We start from the raw sequence: 21337 nt of genomic DNA, 5'->3' as shown, positions 1-21337 counted from the left end.
TCATGAAGTGGACTCATCTGCCATTTCCTTCTCCACCCACTAAATTTCCAGTGATGTGATGTGATGTTCTGGCAATGCACTCATTTCTCTGACGTGAAGCCCAAAGTACATGACAGAATATTAGTATGTTCAGCAGCATCTGGTTACCTAGAAATTTATAGAAACTGCCATAACTCCTTGCATAGCTATGAGATCTATGGCTTTAAAAAATTTTGTTGTAAATATGAATTATGTAAAAAAATGCTATAAGCAAGGCCATAACAGTTGAAAAGTCATGAAAAATTTATACTCTGGTTGACTCTGTCCAGGGTCTCCTTAAAAGTTTTTCATTTCACATTGTTACTCAGAGGTTCTACAAATCAAACATTCTCTTTTATAAATACCTTTGGGTAATATTCATATAATAGGTTGCTTTCTTTTTAACATACAGTTTTAAGTTCACTGCAAAGAAGAAATGATAACCTTGTATAAAGAGGAGAGTCATTTTTGTTTTCCTGCTATGTTTATTGTATAAAGCATGAAGAGAATAATTGTTAGATAAATAAATGAGGCATATAATTTTTAAGTAGAAGTTAAAATTTCTAGGTAAAATTTGTATTTATAGCCACCAGATTTTTGAAAGTCAATTGTAAAGAATTCAATTTTGGAAGAAATTTGAAAAAGCTACGTCTTGCTACTGGCTAAATATACTTGTTCAGCCAGTTGATTAGATCCTTTCTTGCTTCTTCAATATATGGTTTATCATTAGGATTCCAGTCTTCTCTTTGGCGATGCACAAACCCATGAGTTTGCCCAGGAAATATTTTAACTTGATAATCAACTTTGCAGTGTTTTTTAAGCTTCTGTGTCAGCAGAGTGACCTGTAATGCAAAACATTTCTCTGTATTAACAATTTGTTGCCAGTTTACAAATTATCCATTGTTCAAAATGTGCTGTATAGCTAGAATGGATTTGTTAACTTTAAGGTTTACCTGTAGCAAAAGTAATTTAATATTAAGATGGCAATTATACCAATTTTTTTGATATCATTATGTTGGGCTGTTAAAAGGTTAGTACTTTGCTAGAGCTATTCTTTTGTGTGAGCTTAATTCTCCCATATTTTGAAATTGCATATGGGTTAAGACAGGGATGTTGCAGGTCTTCTCTTAGAAAAATTATAAAACAATTCATGTTCCTTTTAATCTTTATACTTACATTGTCTTACCATTTATTTTCTCATTAAGAACTGGCATTTCCTACAAATATACATCATGCAGTTCCTTTCAGATAATTTCATGGAAAGCGCAATGACCCTACTTACTTGCTCAAGAGGAATTACAGCATCATTTTCTGCAAAAATAAAGAGTGTAGGATTCTTCAAACTATATACATCTTCAGAATCTCTGATAATGCCTAGAAAGTATTGAAAAGAATTTTAATGTACTGTGTTAAGCAAAATATCAGCATTTGTTAACAATAAACCTAAAAAAATTCTCACAAGTCAGTTTCAAAGGAAAGATGGATTGTAGATGGACCAAAAGAAAATAGAGTTCTAGGCTACATATGCAGATTACATAAATGTAAAAGCTAGGTCTTCATGATACATGATATATCTTAGGAATAAGCCTTTATTATAGAGAATTGAAACCTCCCTATAGTGGTCAGTATGTATACTTTATAGTAGCCTTTAAGAATGAATGTCACTGCTGTGGTCCCTAATTTGAAGCATATGTGACTTAGGTGCTGGGGAGAGCTAGTTCTTTTCTGTGGATTAGCAATTACAATTGTTAACTAAGTATTATATATACAACTGTATTTGATATAATTTTTTAAAAGGAGAAATATTAGAAATCTAATCTGAGCCTCTTAATTTTGCAGACAAACCTAAAGCCAAAAGAAATGAAGTCATTTGCCCAATGTCATACAAGAAATTGGCAGAAAAACCTCAATTAAGACTCATTTCTACCTTCAAAAGTATTAACTATCCCGTTCATACATTCAAGATATATTTATATCAGGTTTCCCTGAAAAGCTATGCTAGCAAGAATTCATTTTCCATTTTGTTATTAAGGTTCCATCTCTCAAAACTAAAATATTTTTAAAATCATATATAAAATAAAAGGCTTACCATAGACTGAGACACCTGCTTTTAATTCTGGATATTTCATCATTAAATCATGTACAACAATTCCACCCCAACAGAATCCAACAATGCTGATTTTCTGGGCATGACACTTCTCTTTCAGATACTTAAGAACAACATTGGCCTCTCTGTAACAAATCAGTAAGAGGTATTAAAGTAGGATTGGCTTCACAGATACTACAAAGAAAATAGCCATTCTACCAATAGCAGTGTATTGTATCTGACCATGCTAAAAGGCAGTTTTGTATTGAACCAGATTGTTTAAACCCTAATGTTGGATTAGCAATGCCAAAATTAAGTCATACTGTAAGATATGTGAATAAAGAGAAATTAGAACTAATCATGAAACAGGAAATTATCATTTTCTGAGTTCTTATAAAGTTTTTAATTTTATTGATAACTTTTTTTTTTCTTTTGTAACATCTTTAAGCCCTTGGAACATTGGGAAAAAAAGAAAGCAGTGACATTCAGCTGAGTCAGACAATATTTGGACCATTCCACATAAGTAAATCACCTAATCCTATCCCACTCACTTTAACAAAGGGAGAGAAGTGCATTTTCTCTCTTTTTCAAGGACAAAACTAAGCCATTTTAATTACACTGCATTAAGTTTGAGGGATTTTGTTCTTTACATATAGTCATACATTGCTTTCATAATGATATTCTTAATAATGTATTAAAGGAAGGCATTAGGAAAGTAAGCAAAATAATTCTGAGTGAAGGCATGCATTTTTGAAGTGGATTTCCCTATCTTTACAGCGCATACAAAGGGGTTTGCATAGTTTCTGTAGGTAAAAGTTGTTTTTGAGTTTTCTTATGTCTCTGGCAAAGCCTTAGCCCCATCCATTCACTTTCCTTGCTTATTAGCAACACAGTAGTACCTCAGGCTCTGTTTAACAATATTTACATATCCCAAAGTTCAAACATCAACATACAAATGGTTTCTACACCCAACTATGATGTAATTCAAGTGATTTTTCCACTGTCAGAGTTGATGTCTTCAACCTTTATTTCCTGGTTTTTCTAGAATCAATAGCTTGTTTAAACAGATTACTATGAAGACCATGCATCCACAAATGGTAGCCTCTCATCTTTATTATAATTTAGTGTTTATTTGATCATTATCCTTAATAGCTGATCTAACTGCACAAAGAGAATATATATTTCAAAATAATCTGTCAACAACTGTTAGAATTCTTACAAGATGCTAAATAAGTGAAATTGAGACAGTAGTTAAATCTAATTTAGCATTGATTTAATCCTACAACAAATAATAGTTTCCTAGTGATGTAATGATTGATGTATACTCAGTGTGGGGCATATAAGGAGGAGCTGTCAGGGGCAGGAAGTTCTGAGAAGCCCACTAGAAGCTCATTCAGAAGGAGCTGGAGACTGAAGCTGACAGAGGCAAAGAACTAGTGTCAGGAGCTCTCAGAACCAAGGAGAGAGAGGCCTCTAAGAAAGCTAACCAGGCTCAAGGAAGGAGACAATACTTGAAAGGAGAAAATAAAGGATTTGGACTTTTAATACCTGGCTGCATTTATGATTATTGAACTGAAAGGAAGGCTGTCTCCAGAAGCCCACCAAGAAACCTGCTCCCAGAGGACATATTTTAGAGAAGAATATTACAAACAACTAATCATTAAGATAAAATGTTTCATTTTTTGTTGTCATTTAATGTTTGCCCCATCTACTACTTTCCAGTTCTTTTTGAGCAAAATATTTTTATTTAATAGCTTTTTATTGACAAAACATGCATGGGTAATTTTTCAACATTGGCCCTTGAAAAAACTTCTGTTCCAACTTCTCTCCTTCATTTCTTACAAAACAATAATATTCCATAACATTCATATACCACAATTTATTCAGCCATTCTCCAATTGATGGGCATCCATTCAGTTTCCAGTTTCTGGCCACTACAAAGAGGGCTGCCACAAGCATTCTTGCACATACAGGTTCCTTTTCCTTCTTTAAAATCTCTTTGGGATATAAGCCCAGTAGTAGCACTGCTGGATCAAAGGGTATGTACAGTTTGATAACTTTTTGAGTATAGTTCCAAATTGCTCTCCAGAATGGCTGGATGTATTCACAATTCCACTAACAAAGCATCAGTGTCCCAGTTTTCCCACATCCCCTCCAACATTGGTCATTATCTTTTCCTGTCATCTTAGCCAATCAGACAGATTTATAGTGGTATCTTAGAGTTGTCTTTATTTGCATTTCTCTGATCAATAATGATTTGAAGCACCTTTTCATATGAGTAGAAATAGTTTTGATTTCTTCATCCAAAAATTGTCTGTTCATATCCTTTGACCATTTATCAATTGGAGAATGGCTTGATTTCTTATAAAGTCAATTCTCTATATATTTTGTAAATGAGGCTTTTATCAGAATCTTTAACTGTAAAAATGTTTTCCCAGTTTATGAGCAAAATATTTTTAATACACAGTTTGAAGGCTTTTTGTAGTCTACACGCCTTTTTCATTCCCTTATCAGTAATCCTATTTCTCAATAGATCACTGACCTGACCACTTGTATAAGAATTTAGAAAATCTCCATCAAGCTCTTTCCTCCACAACACATTTTGATGCACGAGCTGTAATAATGCCCTCTTTACTTAAGTTCATCATGTGTTATCTATACAAATATTGTAGACATCCTTGATAACAGCATATGAAGGAAAGAGGCAGGCTCTCATAAGTGACTTTTTTAAACTGGCTTTTCCTGTCTCAGAAAGTACAGCACAATCCCACTATTGATTACCAGAGAAACTTTAACCTATTCCATTTCCAACCTTCAATACATTTACCCCTTCTTAGGTAGTCTGGTACCCTTATCCCCAAACATATGCCAGAAACTTCACCATAATGGGGCCAAATTGAAGACATTTGATATAGGCTTAGCTCAGAACTCCTGAACTCAGAGAATTTGCCAGCTTTAACCTTGCCAGAAGCAGATCAGAGACATGTGACACTATGCCAACCAACAGGAAACTTTTTTTGGCTACCTTTTCACTTTTATTGTTTTCCCTAGAATATTTCCTTTTTAAAAAAATTTTTAGTAAATGTATTTATTTTTAATACACATTGCTTAATGAATCATGTTGAAGAGAAAAAAAAAAAAACAGTGAACATAGCAGGTGTTGATTTACATTCAGTTTTCATAGTTCTTTTTCTGGATGTAGATGGCATTGCTTTGGATCACTGAACTACTAAGAAGAACCAAGCCTTTCACAGTTAATCATTGCACATTCTTGCTGTTATTGTGTACAATGTATTCCTGGTTCTGTTTGTTTCATGCAGCATCAGTTTGTGTAAATATTCCCAGGCCTTTCTAAAATTCTTCTTCAACATTTTTTATAGAACAATAATATTCTATTATCTTCTTGTACCACAGCTTGTTCAGCCATTCCCCAATTGATGGGCATCCACTCGTTTTCCAAGTCTTCACTACCACAAAAAGAGCTGCTACAAACATTTTTACACATCTAGGTCCTTTTCCCTTCTTTGTGATTTCCTTGGAATACAGACTGCTGGATCAAAGGGTACACACAGTTTGATAGCCCTTTGGACATAGTTCCAAATTGCTCTCCAGAATTATTGGATCACTTTACAATTCCACTAACAATGCATCAGTGTTCCCATTTTCCCACATCCCCTCCAATATTTATCATTATCTTTTCCTGTCATCTTAACTAGTCTAAGAGGTGTGAGGTGGTAGTTGGAAAGGAAATGAAAGCTGTGGAAGAATTGAAAAGGGATTAATAATTAATATCCTAGCAGAAAAGATACAAAACCTTGCCTAAGCAACAAACTCCCTATAAATTAGAATGGACCAAATACCAAATGATAAGCTTAATGGAATAACAAAAATTATTAAAATTAAAAGGCCGAAAAAGTAGAAGAAAATGTAAGATCTCATAGCAATAATATCAAAAACAGATGAAGAAGGAAAAATTTAAGGATCACTGGATTATCTGAACACCATGATCAAAAACAGCTTAAAGTCCTATTCAACAAATCTTAAAACTGCCCAACGGATTCTGAAGACAGCCCGCACAATTCCATATATTCAGTAGGGGGCAGTGTTTCAATATAATTGTAAAGTGAGATATACTACCATCAAGTAAGACCTGGAAGATGTTTAGAGATCAACTAGGTCAATCTCTTCATTTTTCAGATGATATTGTATAAAGACTAATATTTAATGATATATTATTGTGTTGTAAGAAATAATGGATATGATCTATGCAAGGAAGAATGAAAAGACTAACAGGGACTGATGTATAGTAAGGAGATCCAAGAAAACAAAATTACACAATGATTACAGCCATTGAAATGGGATAATAACCATAAAATGATTAAAAATGAAAGTGTAAATATCACAAGCAGCAAGCTTGGCTTCAGAGAAGAGGTAGAAGAAGATACCTCCACTTCTCTTAGGAGAGGAAGAAAGTTCCATGTGTGGAATATTGCATTTAATGTCATATTTTTTCAATGTATTGACCAGTTTTCTCTTCCTATTTTTTTAAACAAATTCTTTATAATAAAGGATAGCTCTCTGTAAGTGGTAATCACGAGAGATATAAAGGGAAATTTAAGTAATATAAAAACAAAAGATGATCAATAAAAAAAATCTATTTTAAAAAGAAAACCTATGAAAGTTAGATTCAGAAAAATGTATTGTTCATCAAAAGTATACTTAATATCGAATGTAACAAAATTATGGTTTCATGAGGAAGATGTAAACAATGTTTCAACATCTTGTTTACTCAATACCAAACTATATAAAATAATTGTCTACAAAGGGATGTATAACATATCAAAAGTTTTTTAAAAGTGTTTTTAAAAAGCGGAGAGTACAGTTTCTGGAATAAGAACTCACTGTTTGACAAAAATTTCTGGAAAATTGGAAAACAGTATGGTAGAAATTAGTCACTGACCCACATGTAATACCCTACATCAAGATAAGGTGGAAATGTGTTCATAATTTAGACATATAGTAATATTATAAGCAAATTATCCTTTGTTCAAAGGATAGTTTACCTCTCAGATCTGTGGAGAAGGAAGGAATTCATGACCAAAGAAGAACTAGAGTACAGTATGAAATACAAAATGAATAATTTTGATTATATTAAGTTTTTGTATAAACAAAACCAATGCAGACAAGATTAGAAGGGAAGCAGAACACTGGTGGGAAAAATCTTTATATCCAAGGGTTCTGATAAAGACTTCATAAATTATAGAGAGCATTGACTCAGATTTGTAGGAATACAGGCCATTCTCCAATTGATAAATGGTCAGAGGATATGAACAATTTTTTAGATTAAATTAAAACCATTTCTAGTCATATAAAAAATGCTCTAAATCACTACTGATCACAGAAATGCAAATTAAGACAACTCTGAGATATCACTACACACCTCTCAGACTGGCTAAGATGAGAGGAAAAGCTAATAATGGATGTTGGAGGGAATGTGGAAAAGCCAGGACACTAATGCATTGTTGGTGAACTGGATTAGTTGTGAACTGATCTAACTATTCTGGAGAGCAATTTGGAACTATGCCCAAATAGCTATCAAATTGAGCACACTTTTTGATCCAGCAGTGTCTTTACTGGGCTGTATCCCAAAAAAAGTCAAAAAAGAAAAAAGGACACACATGTATAAAAATGTTTGTGGCAGCCCTCTTTGTAGTGGCAAGGAATTGGAAACAGAATGGATGCCCATCATTTGGAGAATGGCTGAAAAAGTTACGGTTTTATGAATGTTATAGAATATCATTGTTCTGTAAGAAACGATCAACAGTTTGAGGAACTGATGCTGAGAGGTGAGTAGAACCAAGAGAATATTGTACACGATAATAAGATTATATGATCATCAACTCTAATGGACTTGACTCTTTTCAACAATGAGATGATTCAGGGCAGTTTCAATGATCTTATGATGAAGAGAGCCATCTACACTCAAAGAGAGAACTGTGGGAACTGAGGGTGGATCACCACACAGCATTTTCACTTTTTTGTTGTTATTTGCTTGCATTTTATTTTCTTCCTAATTTTTTTCCTTTTTGATCTGATTTTTTTTTTTTTTTGCTGCAGCATGATAATTGTGGAATTTAAAACATATCATTTTTATCAACCAAAATCTACCTCTCAATTTTTCTGTTTTCTACCTTCTCTATGCCCTAATTGAGAACACAAGAAAAATAAAACCGGTTTTAAAATTTTCACATTGACCACTCTTGATTCCTTCACCTCTCTATCAAGAGTGATTAAGATGTTTCATCATTAATTCTCCAGAATCATGATTGATCTTTAGATAAAAAGATAAAGAGATCAGCACAATAGAATTTTCACATTTACATTTGTTTACCTATTCCCTAATTTATGGGATCCCCTCAGAATCTCATTCTTTGCCACCTCAAACATCTATAGATAATTTTGCAAATTCTTAGGATTAATTCTTCCTTTAGTCTACCCTCTATCTAGTTTCGCCTCCTTCTTTCTCATTTTTCTCTCCAATTTCTTGAGAGATACACATTTCTATCCCCAACTCTGTCGTGTGTGTGTGTGTGTGTGTGTGTGTGTGTGTGTGTTTTAGCCCCTTTACTGTGTGATATGATTTTCCCTAACTTTTTTTGTTTCACTGGCTTCCTCCTTCCTCTATACTCCACCCAGGGATTCTTTGCTCAGTAAAACTACTTCTGATAGGTCTAGGTGACTAAACATGCTAATTGGCACGTGTCTCCATTGCAGTGATCCAGTATGCATCTAGGGTGTCCTGATACAGGTCTCTCTTTGCACTTGTGCCCAGGCTCTTCCTTGGTTTTGGAGCGCTACACAAAGTGTTCTCCTGATTCAACCTCAACCTTCAGTGTCCACATACCTCCCTGTTTTTCTCCCTAATCAAGCAAGATTGGACTGTCTAGTTTTCTCTATCAGGATATCCAGATATGTTTATAGGAGTTTATGGAAAAGAATTTAGCCATACTGGCTCCTATTACTTGGAAATCTACAGTAACTTAAGAGAGATGGATCTCTCCATACTGGAAAAACACATGTATGGAAACTATAAATGGACTAGATTGCAAATATGCTATTATATGGGTAAACAGTAAAATTAATCCACAAAAAAAAAAGAAGAAAAAAAGATATGTTGGTTAAGCATTGCTGTTAGTTAGTAATTTGGGATCAGATAGGAGTACAGCAAGGCAATCAAGCTCATTTACATTTGGGAAATTTCTCAGGAATTAATTGCTTTACTCTATGAAATCCTATCTGTTTAACATCAATATTCCCTAAGTGATACTACATGATTTTTCAAACAAGGAACATGCAATCATAGATTTTGAATTGCAAGTAACCCAAAGGGGAATAAAAATATTCAGGCCATAGTGGGGGACCAATAATGTCTTCTATGTGAGATATTGCATAAAACACAAAATCAAAGACAAATATAGCTAGGAGAGAGATGAGTGGGACATGAGAAACAACAATTGAATTAACAAAGTAGTCTAATAGTACTCAAAATAAAAGAACAAGAGGAAGGCTTCCAGCTAATTGGATGAATCTTCCATGGGAATTTTTGTGGAAAATATGGGCAAGAACCACACATGAGAAAATTTGTAGGAGATGTAAACATTGGTTGTAAAAATGTATAAAATTCCCTGATTATAACAAAGTAATGTATTTGAAATACTGTATGTTTTCAAGGGGAAAAAATAGAAGAAAAATATACTTTTTTTAATATAAAATATATTTAAATACATCTAATTACTGTTTAAATACTGTTTTAACATATTATACACCACAGCTTCCTGACAGACATAATTACTATCAATTAAGCAAAGGGAAAAAAATTAAGTTAAAACCAAAAACACTGATGGTTTTAAGGAAAAGCAGGTTTAATTAAAGGAGGTAGATGGAAATTTCTGTGCAGACTATGAAAGGCCATTCAAAAATGTCAGTTTGACAACACTAGTTTTTATGTCTAATTTCATTCCTTCTGATAATTATGGTTCTCCTTTTCTTTGACACAGGTATGGCTGTAAAACCACCCTGATAATCATTATGTTGAACATAATCTGATTCCACAAGGAAACAAATCAGCATTGTTTTTTCTCTTTAGAAGACAATAAAAAACAATTTTTTTTCACTTTTCACATGTTTTTTCTTTCCTCCATGTCTGTAAGTTAAGTCTCAGGTGCAAAGAACAGAGTCAATACACAAATTCCTAGGCCTCCATTCTATGCACCCATGATCATTGTTTAGTTTTCCAAGTATATAAGCACACACTAATAGAAGTGGAGTTGGAGGGTGGGAATAGAAGAACCTTGACCTTCAAACAGATGCTCATTGGGATGACAGAAACCTGGTTAAAATAACTCAGCCTGAGGCAGAAGTATCACTTGAAAAGCATCCAAGCCTTCCCGCTGATGAGAATGGGTGGCTAGACAGTTGGAGACAAGGGAAGATAAGGGATTTTGTTAAGGAGTAAGTCCAGATGGCCAATCAGCCAACAAAGTAACTACCAGTGTGGAAAACAGATATAATATTAAGAAAGAAAGATCCTAAGGTCATACTGGTGAGAGAGAGTAAGATATTCCTAGCCTAGGTATCATTTCCTATATAGAAAATGTTCATAGATCACATTCTGCCTCCATTGTAATAGCACTATAATAACCTATCTGGCCATACTCCTAGTCTTCATCATGTTCCCCAGAAATTTATCTATACTTTCCTGAATTTCCTCCTTCCTTCTGGTTGAACAGAATGGAGGGTGGATATTAGAGAATTCCTTCCAATAAGGCAGATATCTCCTTATTTTCCACCTCATAATTTCCCACCCTCTAATCTTAGGTCAGATACCTCCATTTCCTTTTCCTCCATTTCTTCTCCTACCTCCCATTTTCAATTTCTTTTGTATGTATTACCATCTTCCCTCATTGGATTATGAGCTTCTTGAGGACAGGAATTATTTCCCATTTCTTTGTATCCTTGAACACTTAACACAGTGCTGGCACATAGGTTTAATAAATGTTTATTGTCTGATTAACTGAATAACCAAAAATGAATTCAAGACAGGAGGTAAGTAAGTAGAGCCTATTTTAAAGTAAAACCAAAGCATTCTTTCTTCACTGTCTATTTGTCTTTCACTTATCCTAAGAAAAAGAGCACTAAATGAATTTAGAAGTTATCAGACCTATGTGAGTTATTGAATATTGCATTGTAAGAATGTGTAGGGTGATCTAGACCTAAAGAATGATATTATAAACAAATTAGAAGAACAAAGGATAGCTTACCTCTCAGATCTGTAGAGGAGAAAGGAATTTGTGACCAAAGAAGAACTAGAGATAATTATTGATCAGAAAATATATAATTTTGATGATATTAAGTTAAAAAGGTTTTGTACCAAAAAAAAAAAAAAAAACCTAAGGCAGAAAAGACTAGAAGGGAAGCAATCAGTTGGAAAAACATTTGTACATTCAAAGGTTCTGATAAAGGCCTCATTTTTAAAATATATAGAGAATTGACTCAAATTTATAAGAATTCAAGCCATTCCCTAACTGATAAATGGTCAAAGGATATAAACAGATAATTTTCAGATGAAGAAATTGAAACTATTTCTAGTCATATGAAAAGATGTTCCAAATCACTATTGATCAGAGAAATGCAAATTAAGACAACTCTGAGATTGGTCTAAGACAACTTCTCAGATTGGCTAAGATGACAGGAAAAGATAATGACAAATGTTGAAGGTCATGTGGGAAAACTGGGGCACTGGTAACATTGTTGGAACTGTGAATACATCCAGCCATTCTGGGGAGCGATTTGGAACTATGCTCAAAAAGTTATCAAACTGTGTATACTCTTTGACTCAGCAGTGTTACTCCTGGGCTTATATCCCAAAGAGATCTTAAAGGAGGGAAAGGGATCTGTATGTGCAAGAATGTTTGTGCCAGTTCTTTTTGTAGTGACAAGAAATTGGAAACTGAATGTATGCCCATCAATTGGAGAATAGCTGAATAAATTGTGCTATATGAATGTTATAGAATATTATTGTTCTGTAAGAAATGACCAGCAGGATGAATACAGAGAAGTCTGGAGAGACTTACATGAACTGAAGCTAAGTGAAATGAGCAGGATCAAGAGATCATCATACACGGCAACAACAATACTATATGATGATCAATTTTGATGGACGTGGCCCTCTTCAACAATGAGATGATCCAAACCAGTTTCAATTGTTCAGTAATGAAGAGAGCCATCTACATCCAGAGAAAGGACTGTGGAAACTGAGTGTGGACTACAACATAGCATTTTCACTCTTTCTGTTGTTTGCTTGCATTTTGTTTTCTTTCTCAGTTTTTTTTTCCTTCTTGATTCGATTTTTCTTATGCAGCGAGATAACTGTACAAATATGTATACATATATTGAACATAACATATTTTAGCATATTTAAGGGAGAGGATGGGGGAAAGGAAGGGATAATTTGGAACAGAAGGCTTTGCAAGGATCAATTTTGAAAAATTACCCATGCATATGTTTTACAAATAAAAAGCTTTAATAAAAATAAATAAATGAAATATTTTTTAAAATGTTAAAAATTTAAAAAAAAGAATGTGTAGGGACTAGTAATAAGTAACAGAAGCTTCAAACACAAAAATGGGCAATACAATCCTAGGAATGAAATACCTTACAAAAGAGGCACTTGATACAATGCCTTTCCCCCTCCCCTCTCTTATGTGAAAAGAAACTGAAAGATTCAACATGGAGATTTGTGGCAGTAGCAGGAGCAATAGGAGTTGTGAGAGCCCTTTCTCCTATTTAATAAACTGTGCAAACTGTCAGAAGCTGTGATTTCATCAGTCCAAGTACTCCATTAATGCTGATACCAAACAACTTCATGATTGGCTAAATAAACAGATAAATAAATAAATGGGTGGGTGGGTGAATGAATAAATATATAAATAATGCTATTGGCTTGAGACTGATATTGAGACTCTCCAAATTTACTTTGACTGGTCTTCTCTGATGGATAGCACATAGTCTGTGGCTAAACCTAAGCTTGAATCCTTTTTAGCATAGTACTTTCTGTCAGAAATAGCACTGTTGCTGATTTAACTCTGAAGAATCCAAAGAGAGCTTTATACTATGATATGTCTTGGAACATCCATCTGTTCCTTATATTTGTTGAAACAGAATTAGGAGGGGCTCATAATTCAGATGAGTTGTAATAGACAAAATCTGGTTTATACATCTTTGCCATTGTACCCTTAGCAGATGGAGGTGGGTGATATAAGGAAACAAATCACCACCTGCCCCGACAGGTGGCCTCTTCCAGACCAAGGCTCAATATAGAGCTGGAACTCAACACTGATGCTCACCGTAATTCCCTCCCTCTCTTATGTGCATTCACTAAATCAATATGTCATTTTCTCCATACCCCATCATTCATCATTCTTTAACTGAGTCAAGCTTTCTCAGGACTCAATGCTTTCTCTTACTCTTCCCAGGCTTCTCCCGTCAAATCTCTCTTCTGCTTTCTTGGTCACGTCAGAACATGTCAAAATTTGGGCTGGACTCAGCAGAAAGTATTAAATCACTGGCTATGCTTCTTTCACTTCTCCAGGCAACTTTCCAGATATTCACAGACATCCTAATACGAGTCTTTGTGCTATTAAATAGGCCCAGGAAGTTATGGACAGCAGCTCAGCCTTGGAAGAATCGCCACTTCTCCTTTCCTGCTTCATGACTGTGTCCCATATGGCATGGATTGGGTTCATTCAACATGTCCATTCAATTCAACTCAAAGACTAAGTATATTGTGTGAAAGGTGCTGGAGATACAAAAAATGAAAGGCCCAACTGCTAAAACCATACTACTTAGGGAATAAAAGGATCACATACTTATCAGTATTTCTAGGATCTCTTGTTTTCCTCCATTCTTGGAAGGTAGACCAGTCATCAGATGGGTGCCAAGGTTCTTTCCCTACAAAGAAGTCTGGGCAGATTGCTCTATGAAATAGAAAAGTGAATTCATCTTCAGTATTCCAGCCTATTATTCATCAGACACATAATTCTTAGTTAATTGGTAGTCTATACAATTCAAGAAGTTGACCTGTGCACCCTACTCTGCCCTACACCCCTTTCACAGACAGAATTTTTGGGTATAAAGAAAAAAAAAAACAAAAAACTAAAGGGTATGAAGATAAAATTCTTTTCCCAGTAAAATAACATCCTATTGCCAGATTGGAAAATCCTTGATTCTGCAATAACTAGTTCAAAACTTATAACAGAAAATATGATTCAAAAATAATTTTAAATACTATAGAAAATACTAATAAATTATATATGAGGTAGTGTGTCTTAGAGGATGGAGAGCTAGCCTTAGATACGGGAAGACCTCCATCTAAGTTCTTCCTTGGACACATGCTGATTTTGTCCTGACAAATCCCAGTGGTCCAGGCAATTCTCTAAGACAATAAGTTGCAGAAAAGATGCCAGTTTGCGTTGGTAGTGCCAATAGAGTTCCTTCTACTAAAGAAATCTCAAAGTCACATAAGAGGGGAAAAAATAGGGAGGCTCTAGCTGGCCCGTTTGAAAGCTGTCTACCCCAGCAGATCTGGGTATCTCCTGGTCTTCTGCAGTGGTTCCACATGCTTATTTACTTAAAGGAACTCTCTGGGACAGATTTGTCATATGAATTGTAAGACCATGACATTTTCTTCATTAAAAATACCTTATGTAACCATCTGTACACAGAAGACTGTGGGAGCTAAGTGTAGATATATAGTATTTTCATTTTTTTTTGTTGTTTGGTTGCATTTTGTTTTCTCTCATTTTTTTTCTTTTTGCTTTGATTTTTCTTGTGGAGCATGATAATTGTGGAAATATATATAGAAGAATTGTATGTGTTTTACATATATTGGATTACTTGAAGTCTAGGGAAGGGGTAGGAAGAAAGAAGGGAGAAAAATCGAAATGAGATTTTTTGCAAGGGTGAATGTTGAAAACTACCTAAGTATGTGTTTTGAAAATAAAAAAATTATATATAAATAAGAATTAAAAAAAGAAATTACCTCATGTACTTTTTCCTTATCTAATGTTTGTTCACTGTGGGCATTTTTCTGTCAAGTAGATATTTATTAAAGTTGATTATTAAAAGGTCAACCCAGTTCAAACCAATTACTTTTTCTTTACTGTTCAATGTCAAAGGACAAGAAAATAAACTTTTAACTCAAGGACCATTTTTCTTTTTTAATTTTAAATGGCAAGAAGCAATTATACTCCAACACAGTGGCCAAATTAATATTTATATTTTTATGATGATATATTTTTTAACTTAAAGCCTATAACAGAATGATATAGAAAAGAATCATATTTTAGAATCAGAAAAACCATAAAGATTCTTAACCTAGAATCTGTGAACATAAAAAAAGTTTCAATAACTGCATTTCAATTCTTAACTTAGGATCTGTGAACCTAAAAAAAAAAATTGCTAACCGTATTTCAGTGTAAATGGTTTCCTTTACATGTGTTTTATTTTATGCATTTTTTTTAGCCCTGATCTAATTTGACCTTCTACTGATTCAGAAATTTCCCTACACAATAGGAGTGATTCATAAGGAGAAAGAACTATCCTGACCAGCAACCAAATAGACTGTTTCGTTTTTTTCAAAGAATGTTTTCATTTCATTTTTTTTCTTAATTATACAGAAAAACAATTTTTATATTTTTTAAAATAATTTTTTAGTTTCAAATTCCTATCTTTAAGAAGGCATGCACTTTGATCTGGATTAAACATTTGCAGTCATACCAAAAAAAAATCTTTATATTAGACATGTTGCAAAGGAGAACACAGAAAAAGATAAAGAAAGAAAGAGAGAAAGGGAGGGGGAGGGAGGGAGGGAGGAAGAGAGAGAAGGAAGAAGGGAGGGAGGAAGGAAGGAAGGAAGGAAGGAAGGAAGGAAGGAAGGAAGGAAGGAAGGAAGGAAGGAAGGAAGGAAGGAAGGAAGGAAGGAAGGAAGGAAGGAAGGGAGAGAAGGACTAGATTCACTCAACAAATAAACAACTCAAACTATTGTTAAGCATTAGAAATACAAAAATAAAAATGACATAGTTCCTGATCTATAGGAACATATAGTCGCCTAGACTATAGGATGAGTGTGAAGGAGCAATACAACATATGCACATATAAGAATAATATTAGGTGGAAATAAGTTTTACACAACTGCACTTGTATAATCTATACCAAATTGGTTAGTTAATCAAGGAAAGGGATGGGGAAAGAGGAGGGAATTTGGAGACGAAAATCTCAAAAAAAAAATGTATACAATAGCAATATTACGAAGACAATTTTCAAAAACTTGGGAATTCTGATCAACATAATAATCAATCACAATTCCAAAGGATTCATGATGAAACATTCTGTCTACCTCTTGAGAGATGATGGATTCACAATAGAGACTAAGGTATTTTTTTGGACATGTCCAATATGGGAGTTTATTTTTCTTCCATATATGTTTATAATTGGAATTTGTAATTTCTTGCTTTCTCAGTGGTATATTGCAGGAACGAGAAAAGTCAAATCTTCATTCAAAAAAAAAAATTAAACTTAATATTTTTTAAATGACAGTGATTTTCCTCAAAGAGTTTATATTTTACTTGGGAGCATATATAAGTATAATACAAAGGTATGACAATATCAGAAAAAGAATCTAAGTTCCCACAGAAAATTTGGAAAGGGACAAAGTTATCTTTAAGATCCCATTTTTTAAATATTTATTCAGAGTCATATATAGTAAGCACTATATCTCAGATATTGTAAGAGAAGATAAGGGTAATAATATGAGTACAGAGGAGACAATGTGACCAGTGTAGAAGCAGAAGTAATAATTTGGCAACCAATAGATTTTATGAGATGAAAGAAAAGGAAATGTCAGAGATGTTTTTGGTATCTGAATGACTAATATAATCATGGTACCATCAAAAGAAATAGGAAAGTAGGAGGAGGTACAAGTTTTTTGGCTTTTTTCTCAATTACTTGTAAGTTTTTTAATATTATTTTTATTCCAAAATTATGTATTTTGAATTCTCTCTCTTCCTCTCCTCCCTCTAAATTGAGAAGGCCAGAAATTTGACATAGGTTATACATGTACAGTCATTGCAAAACACATTTACATATAAATCATCCTGGGAAATAAAATACGACAAAAATATTTTTAATTTGCTTTTAGATGCTATCAATTCTTTCTTTTTAGATGGACAGCACCTCTCATTACAAATCCTACAGAATTGACTTGGATTATTGTTTTGGTGAAAAGAGCTAAATTATTCATGGTAGATCGTCCTGGTTTTGCTTATTTTGTTTTGCATCAATTTGTATAAGTCTTTCCATGATTTTTTTTTGAAAGCATGGAGGTACAAGTTTAAAGAAAAGATTCATTTGGGATCATATTAAATTTGAGTTGTTGATGGAACATGCAAGTAGCATTGTCTAGTAGGTAGTTAGACGTACAGGATAAGAGCTCAATGGAAATTTGGAACTAAGTATACAGTAATGGGAGTCATCTGTCTTAAGATGAGTTGTCTGGATAAGTCATGGGAGTACATGAGACAACCAAAGAAAGGAATATAGACACAGAACAGAGAAGATGATTCAGCAACAATTATTGAAGAGCATCCACATATTTGGCATATAGAGAAGAAAATGACTCAGCAAAGACTGGGCGTGACCAGACTGGTAGGAAGTAACAAAAATAGAAAAAGGTAATCCAAGATAAGAAAGGACCCAGAAAGGTGGGAAGAGGGGGAGAGAATCAGATCTTCAATGTCATCTCCAACAGAATAGTCAAGAAGAATGAAGATTGAGAAAAAGTTATTGGAATCAATGATTAAAAGGTAATTGCTGGGGGTGGGAGAGTTTCAGTAAAATTGTAGGGACAAAACAAAGGACAAAAAGTTGAAAAATGAGTGACTTTCAGCTAAAAAACTGGGAAGTTCAAAGCTACTTCAGAATAGGGAGTTGGCTCAAGGAACATTAAATCAAAGCAGACTCCTATGTTCATTATTAAGGCCTTCAAATTGACTTAAAAGTTGTTCCAGCTGCCAAAATTATGGGACAAAGGACAGGTCTCCAGAGTTTCTCTTATCCTAAAACCCCACGGATTGAGAGTTAGGCATCAGTGACAGTCTGGAATATGTTTGGAGGAAAGGTATTTGTTTTAAAGTGTAATCCTCCTACAAGCATAATCTGAATCCAAAACATGAATAAAATCTTCCTGGAAGTTTTTAACCTTTTAAAAAATTGTACTAGGAAAAATGGAAACAAAAGTTCAAGAAAAACAGCATTTTGTGTTTCCTACTTACGTGTATCCATTGGCTGCAATCATATCAACCATATATCTGGTATTGGGCATCTGCCAGCCAAAAATATCTTGAACAACAAGCACAGCTTTGTCTGTGTTGGATGGTGGTTGGCTAACATAAGCCTTGATGTGCTCGATTTGCACTTCATATCCCAGGCCTCCATATTCAATCTTATGCCCAATGTCGCATGGGCAAGGCTGAGCCTCGTTAGCCATTAGGAATGCTTCCGTTTAGGGTATGGAAAGGGAAACTTGAAACTACAACAAATAGAACAACATAAATCCAGGAAATTAAGCAAGCTACAAATCAAAACTGAGGAAAATATCTAATTCATTTTTATATACTATATATTGAACACATAGTATATCATTGATAAAAGATATAATTCATAAAAATTAGGTTCTATTTTTCATTGGCCAATTTTTCTAAACTGTCAAGTTAGAACAGGTTAATAAGTAAGTAACCTCTCAGCAAGAATCCATTAAGAAGCCAGAAGTCTTGTATTTGACAACATTGCCTTCCTATTAATACATATTCTAAACTGATTTTTCATCCTGAGTACACTCTGGGAATTATTTCTGATTCCCCTTTGGGGTTGATTTGAAACTTGTGTTATCCATAATGAAGTATTTTATAATTTCAAATCATTTCTCTTTTGCCTTTATATCAACTACTTTAAAAAAGAAACATTTATCTCTATGAGCACTGTATATTCTGTGGACAGTGTATTCTAGTCCCAATCTTTCATAGAGGGGTGTACACACAGATAGCATTTTATACTTATTCTCGCAAACAGGACTGGGATCCTGAACATATATGTTTATGTGTCATAATTATATACATGTGTATAACTTACATATGAATGACAATAAAACTATATACATGCATGCTCCTTTATGCAAAAAGACTCTATTCACATCTGTAATGTACCAGCTGTGATAGACAAAAATAAATGTGGAAAGAGAAAGATAGCAGGTCTTGCTATGATGATCCTTCTAGTTATGTGCTTATGAAAAATATTGTAATAGTCATGCTCCATTCCATTGTCTGCTCATATTTGAAAGATAAATTCCTACCATTAATTTTATCAAATTTTTGAAAAGCAACAATTATATGCTATAAGGTCACTGAGAATTTTAAAAAATTTAAAGAAAAATATTTCTCTGTAAGGGCCCTTTAAATAGGCAGCGCCACAGCGCAATAGGAGATTGAGTCCTGGAAGTATTCTCTGTGGATATTAGGACTGCCCTGTGGGTGGGATCCTGGCCATATTGAGATAGCTTTGTAATGGGTGATGGCTCTCCCGCTGGTTGGCTGTGTGTGTCACCTCACAGGCCCACTGCAGACAGTAGTCGCTCTCTTTAACCTGGCTCCCTAACCTGGGGTAGCCAAGCCAAGCTGATGGATAGACGAGAAGTAAGGAGTTTAGTAGAGAACACGTGGGTCTTCTGACCAGATATTCACTAGGGAGCTGACAAATCAGGGCATTATGTGAGTAGGTATAATAAAGGCTTTTAAGATTACACGTGGCTGTTCTTGATTGGGCTATCGGTTATTAAACTACTCTTCAAGAAAGTGTGGCCAGAGGCCTTTGAAGGCCTCAGAAGAGGCGAGCCAGGTAGAGTTGACACTGCAAAGGCCAGTGGTCAAAGGTACTCTGTTGGGCCTAGGACAGACTAGTAATTGTAACTGCCAGGAGGGCATGTTACATTTCTCTTCTCCCCATAAGTTGCTTGGCTTGCTTTTGAGATAATAATCCATGACTTAAATGGAATGTGTCATATTGAAGGGGCATGCTATATTTGTAAACTTATGTCCAGTGCTACCTAATTTTCTAACTTTAGATCATCCTGGGACTTGAAAATTCACTTCGGACAATATTAGAGTTTTATAGGTTTGTCTTTTAATACAAGATTATTATGATACATGATCTAGGGCCTGGCACAGTGCTCTGTATAACTGATAAGAGTAGATATTTAATAAATATTTGTTATATCGTAGGTTATATTGCACAATTTTCATTTGCCTTTAACATGATGATAACCAGTTTGAAAAAAAGTGTAAATATGTAGATAAATTGTTAGTCTTATCTATTATAATAATTTGATTTTTCAAACAGAAGTATTCAGAAATGGCCTAATCTCCAATTGCCTCATACCATGCAGTCCCCAATTTTACAGAAATAATCCTAGTTTTTGCTCTTGGGTTGAGGTTTTTTAGTTTTGTTTTGGAGTTATTTTTTCTTTTCTTTTCTTTCTTTTTTTTTTTTTTTTTTTTTTTTTTTTTTTTTTTTTTTTTTTTTTTGCCATTACAGTAAGAGATGTGAGGCTTTCTATTTAATTACATCAGTCATTTTCTCATGTGTACCCCTCTCCAATTCACCTCGAAAAAGTCTTCTCTTGTAACAAAGAAAACAATCCAGCAAAAAAATTAATACAGACAGCAACTCAATAGGCAGCATCCACAACATTCGTTTCTATGTTTCTACCCTCCACCAATAGGAGATCAGAATAGTTCTAGGATCACTTTAAGTGAAGCTTTGAAGGGCCATATCTAAGTGTACATAACATAGATATGAATGACAGCAAAACTATTGTGGCCTGTCGTTCTGCTCCACATGTGTACCCCATACATACCTTAATTTATTCTGCTAAACTCTGGAGAATAGATCAGAAATCACTTACTTTCTTCTTTAACAGCTGCAGAGTCGCTTTAATTGCACTGCTGAGTCAGAAAGCAGTCCCCGGATTGTGCCTTCCTTAATATGTGGTTGAGAGGGGAAGGACTTGCTGATTATATAAGAAGGGGATAAAGAGTCATGGACAAATAGAAGCAAGAGGGAGGG

General features: G+C 34.2%; 1 protein-coding gene across 2 annotated transcripts; it reads right to left on the bottom strand.

The window, feature by feature from the left end:
- Positions 1–483: 483 nt before the first annotated feature.
- CMBL (carboxymethylenebutenolidase homolog) lies at positions 484–21269 on the bottom strand. 2 transcript variants are annotated; one of them, XM_074279130.1, is made up of 6 exons: positions 21177–21269; positions 18493–18749; positions 14032–14139; positions 2108–2250; positions 1301–1392; positions 484–860 (listed from the first exon to the last, which is right to left on the bottom strand). In XM_074279130.1, the coding sequence occupies exons 2-6, from the start codon at positions 18705–18707 to the stop codon at positions 681–683; spliced, it is 738 nt and encodes a 245-aa protein (XP_074135231.1). In that variant the 5' UTR covers positions 18708–18749; positions 21177–21269; the 3' UTR covers positions 484–680. The 2 variants fall into 2 exon arrangements, with proteins under 2 accessions (XP_074135231.1, XP_074135230.1); XM_074279129.1 differs by having other exon boundaries at positions 21129–21264.
- Between the last annotated feature and the right edge of the window lie 68 nt (positions 21270–21337).

Source organism: Sminthopsis crassicaudata, chromosome 1, assembly GCF_048593235.1.
Source record: "Sminthopsis crassicaudata isolate SCR6 chromosome 1, ASM4859323v1, whole genome shotgun sequence".
In the NCBI taxonomy this organism is placed as follows: domain Eukaryota; kingdom Metazoa; phylum Chordata; class Mammalia; order Dasyuromorphia; family Dasyuridae; genus Sminthopsis; species Sminthopsis crassicaudata.
Note: the sequence above shows the minus strand (reverse complement) of the source record. Positions and strands in the feature narration are given on the sequence as shown.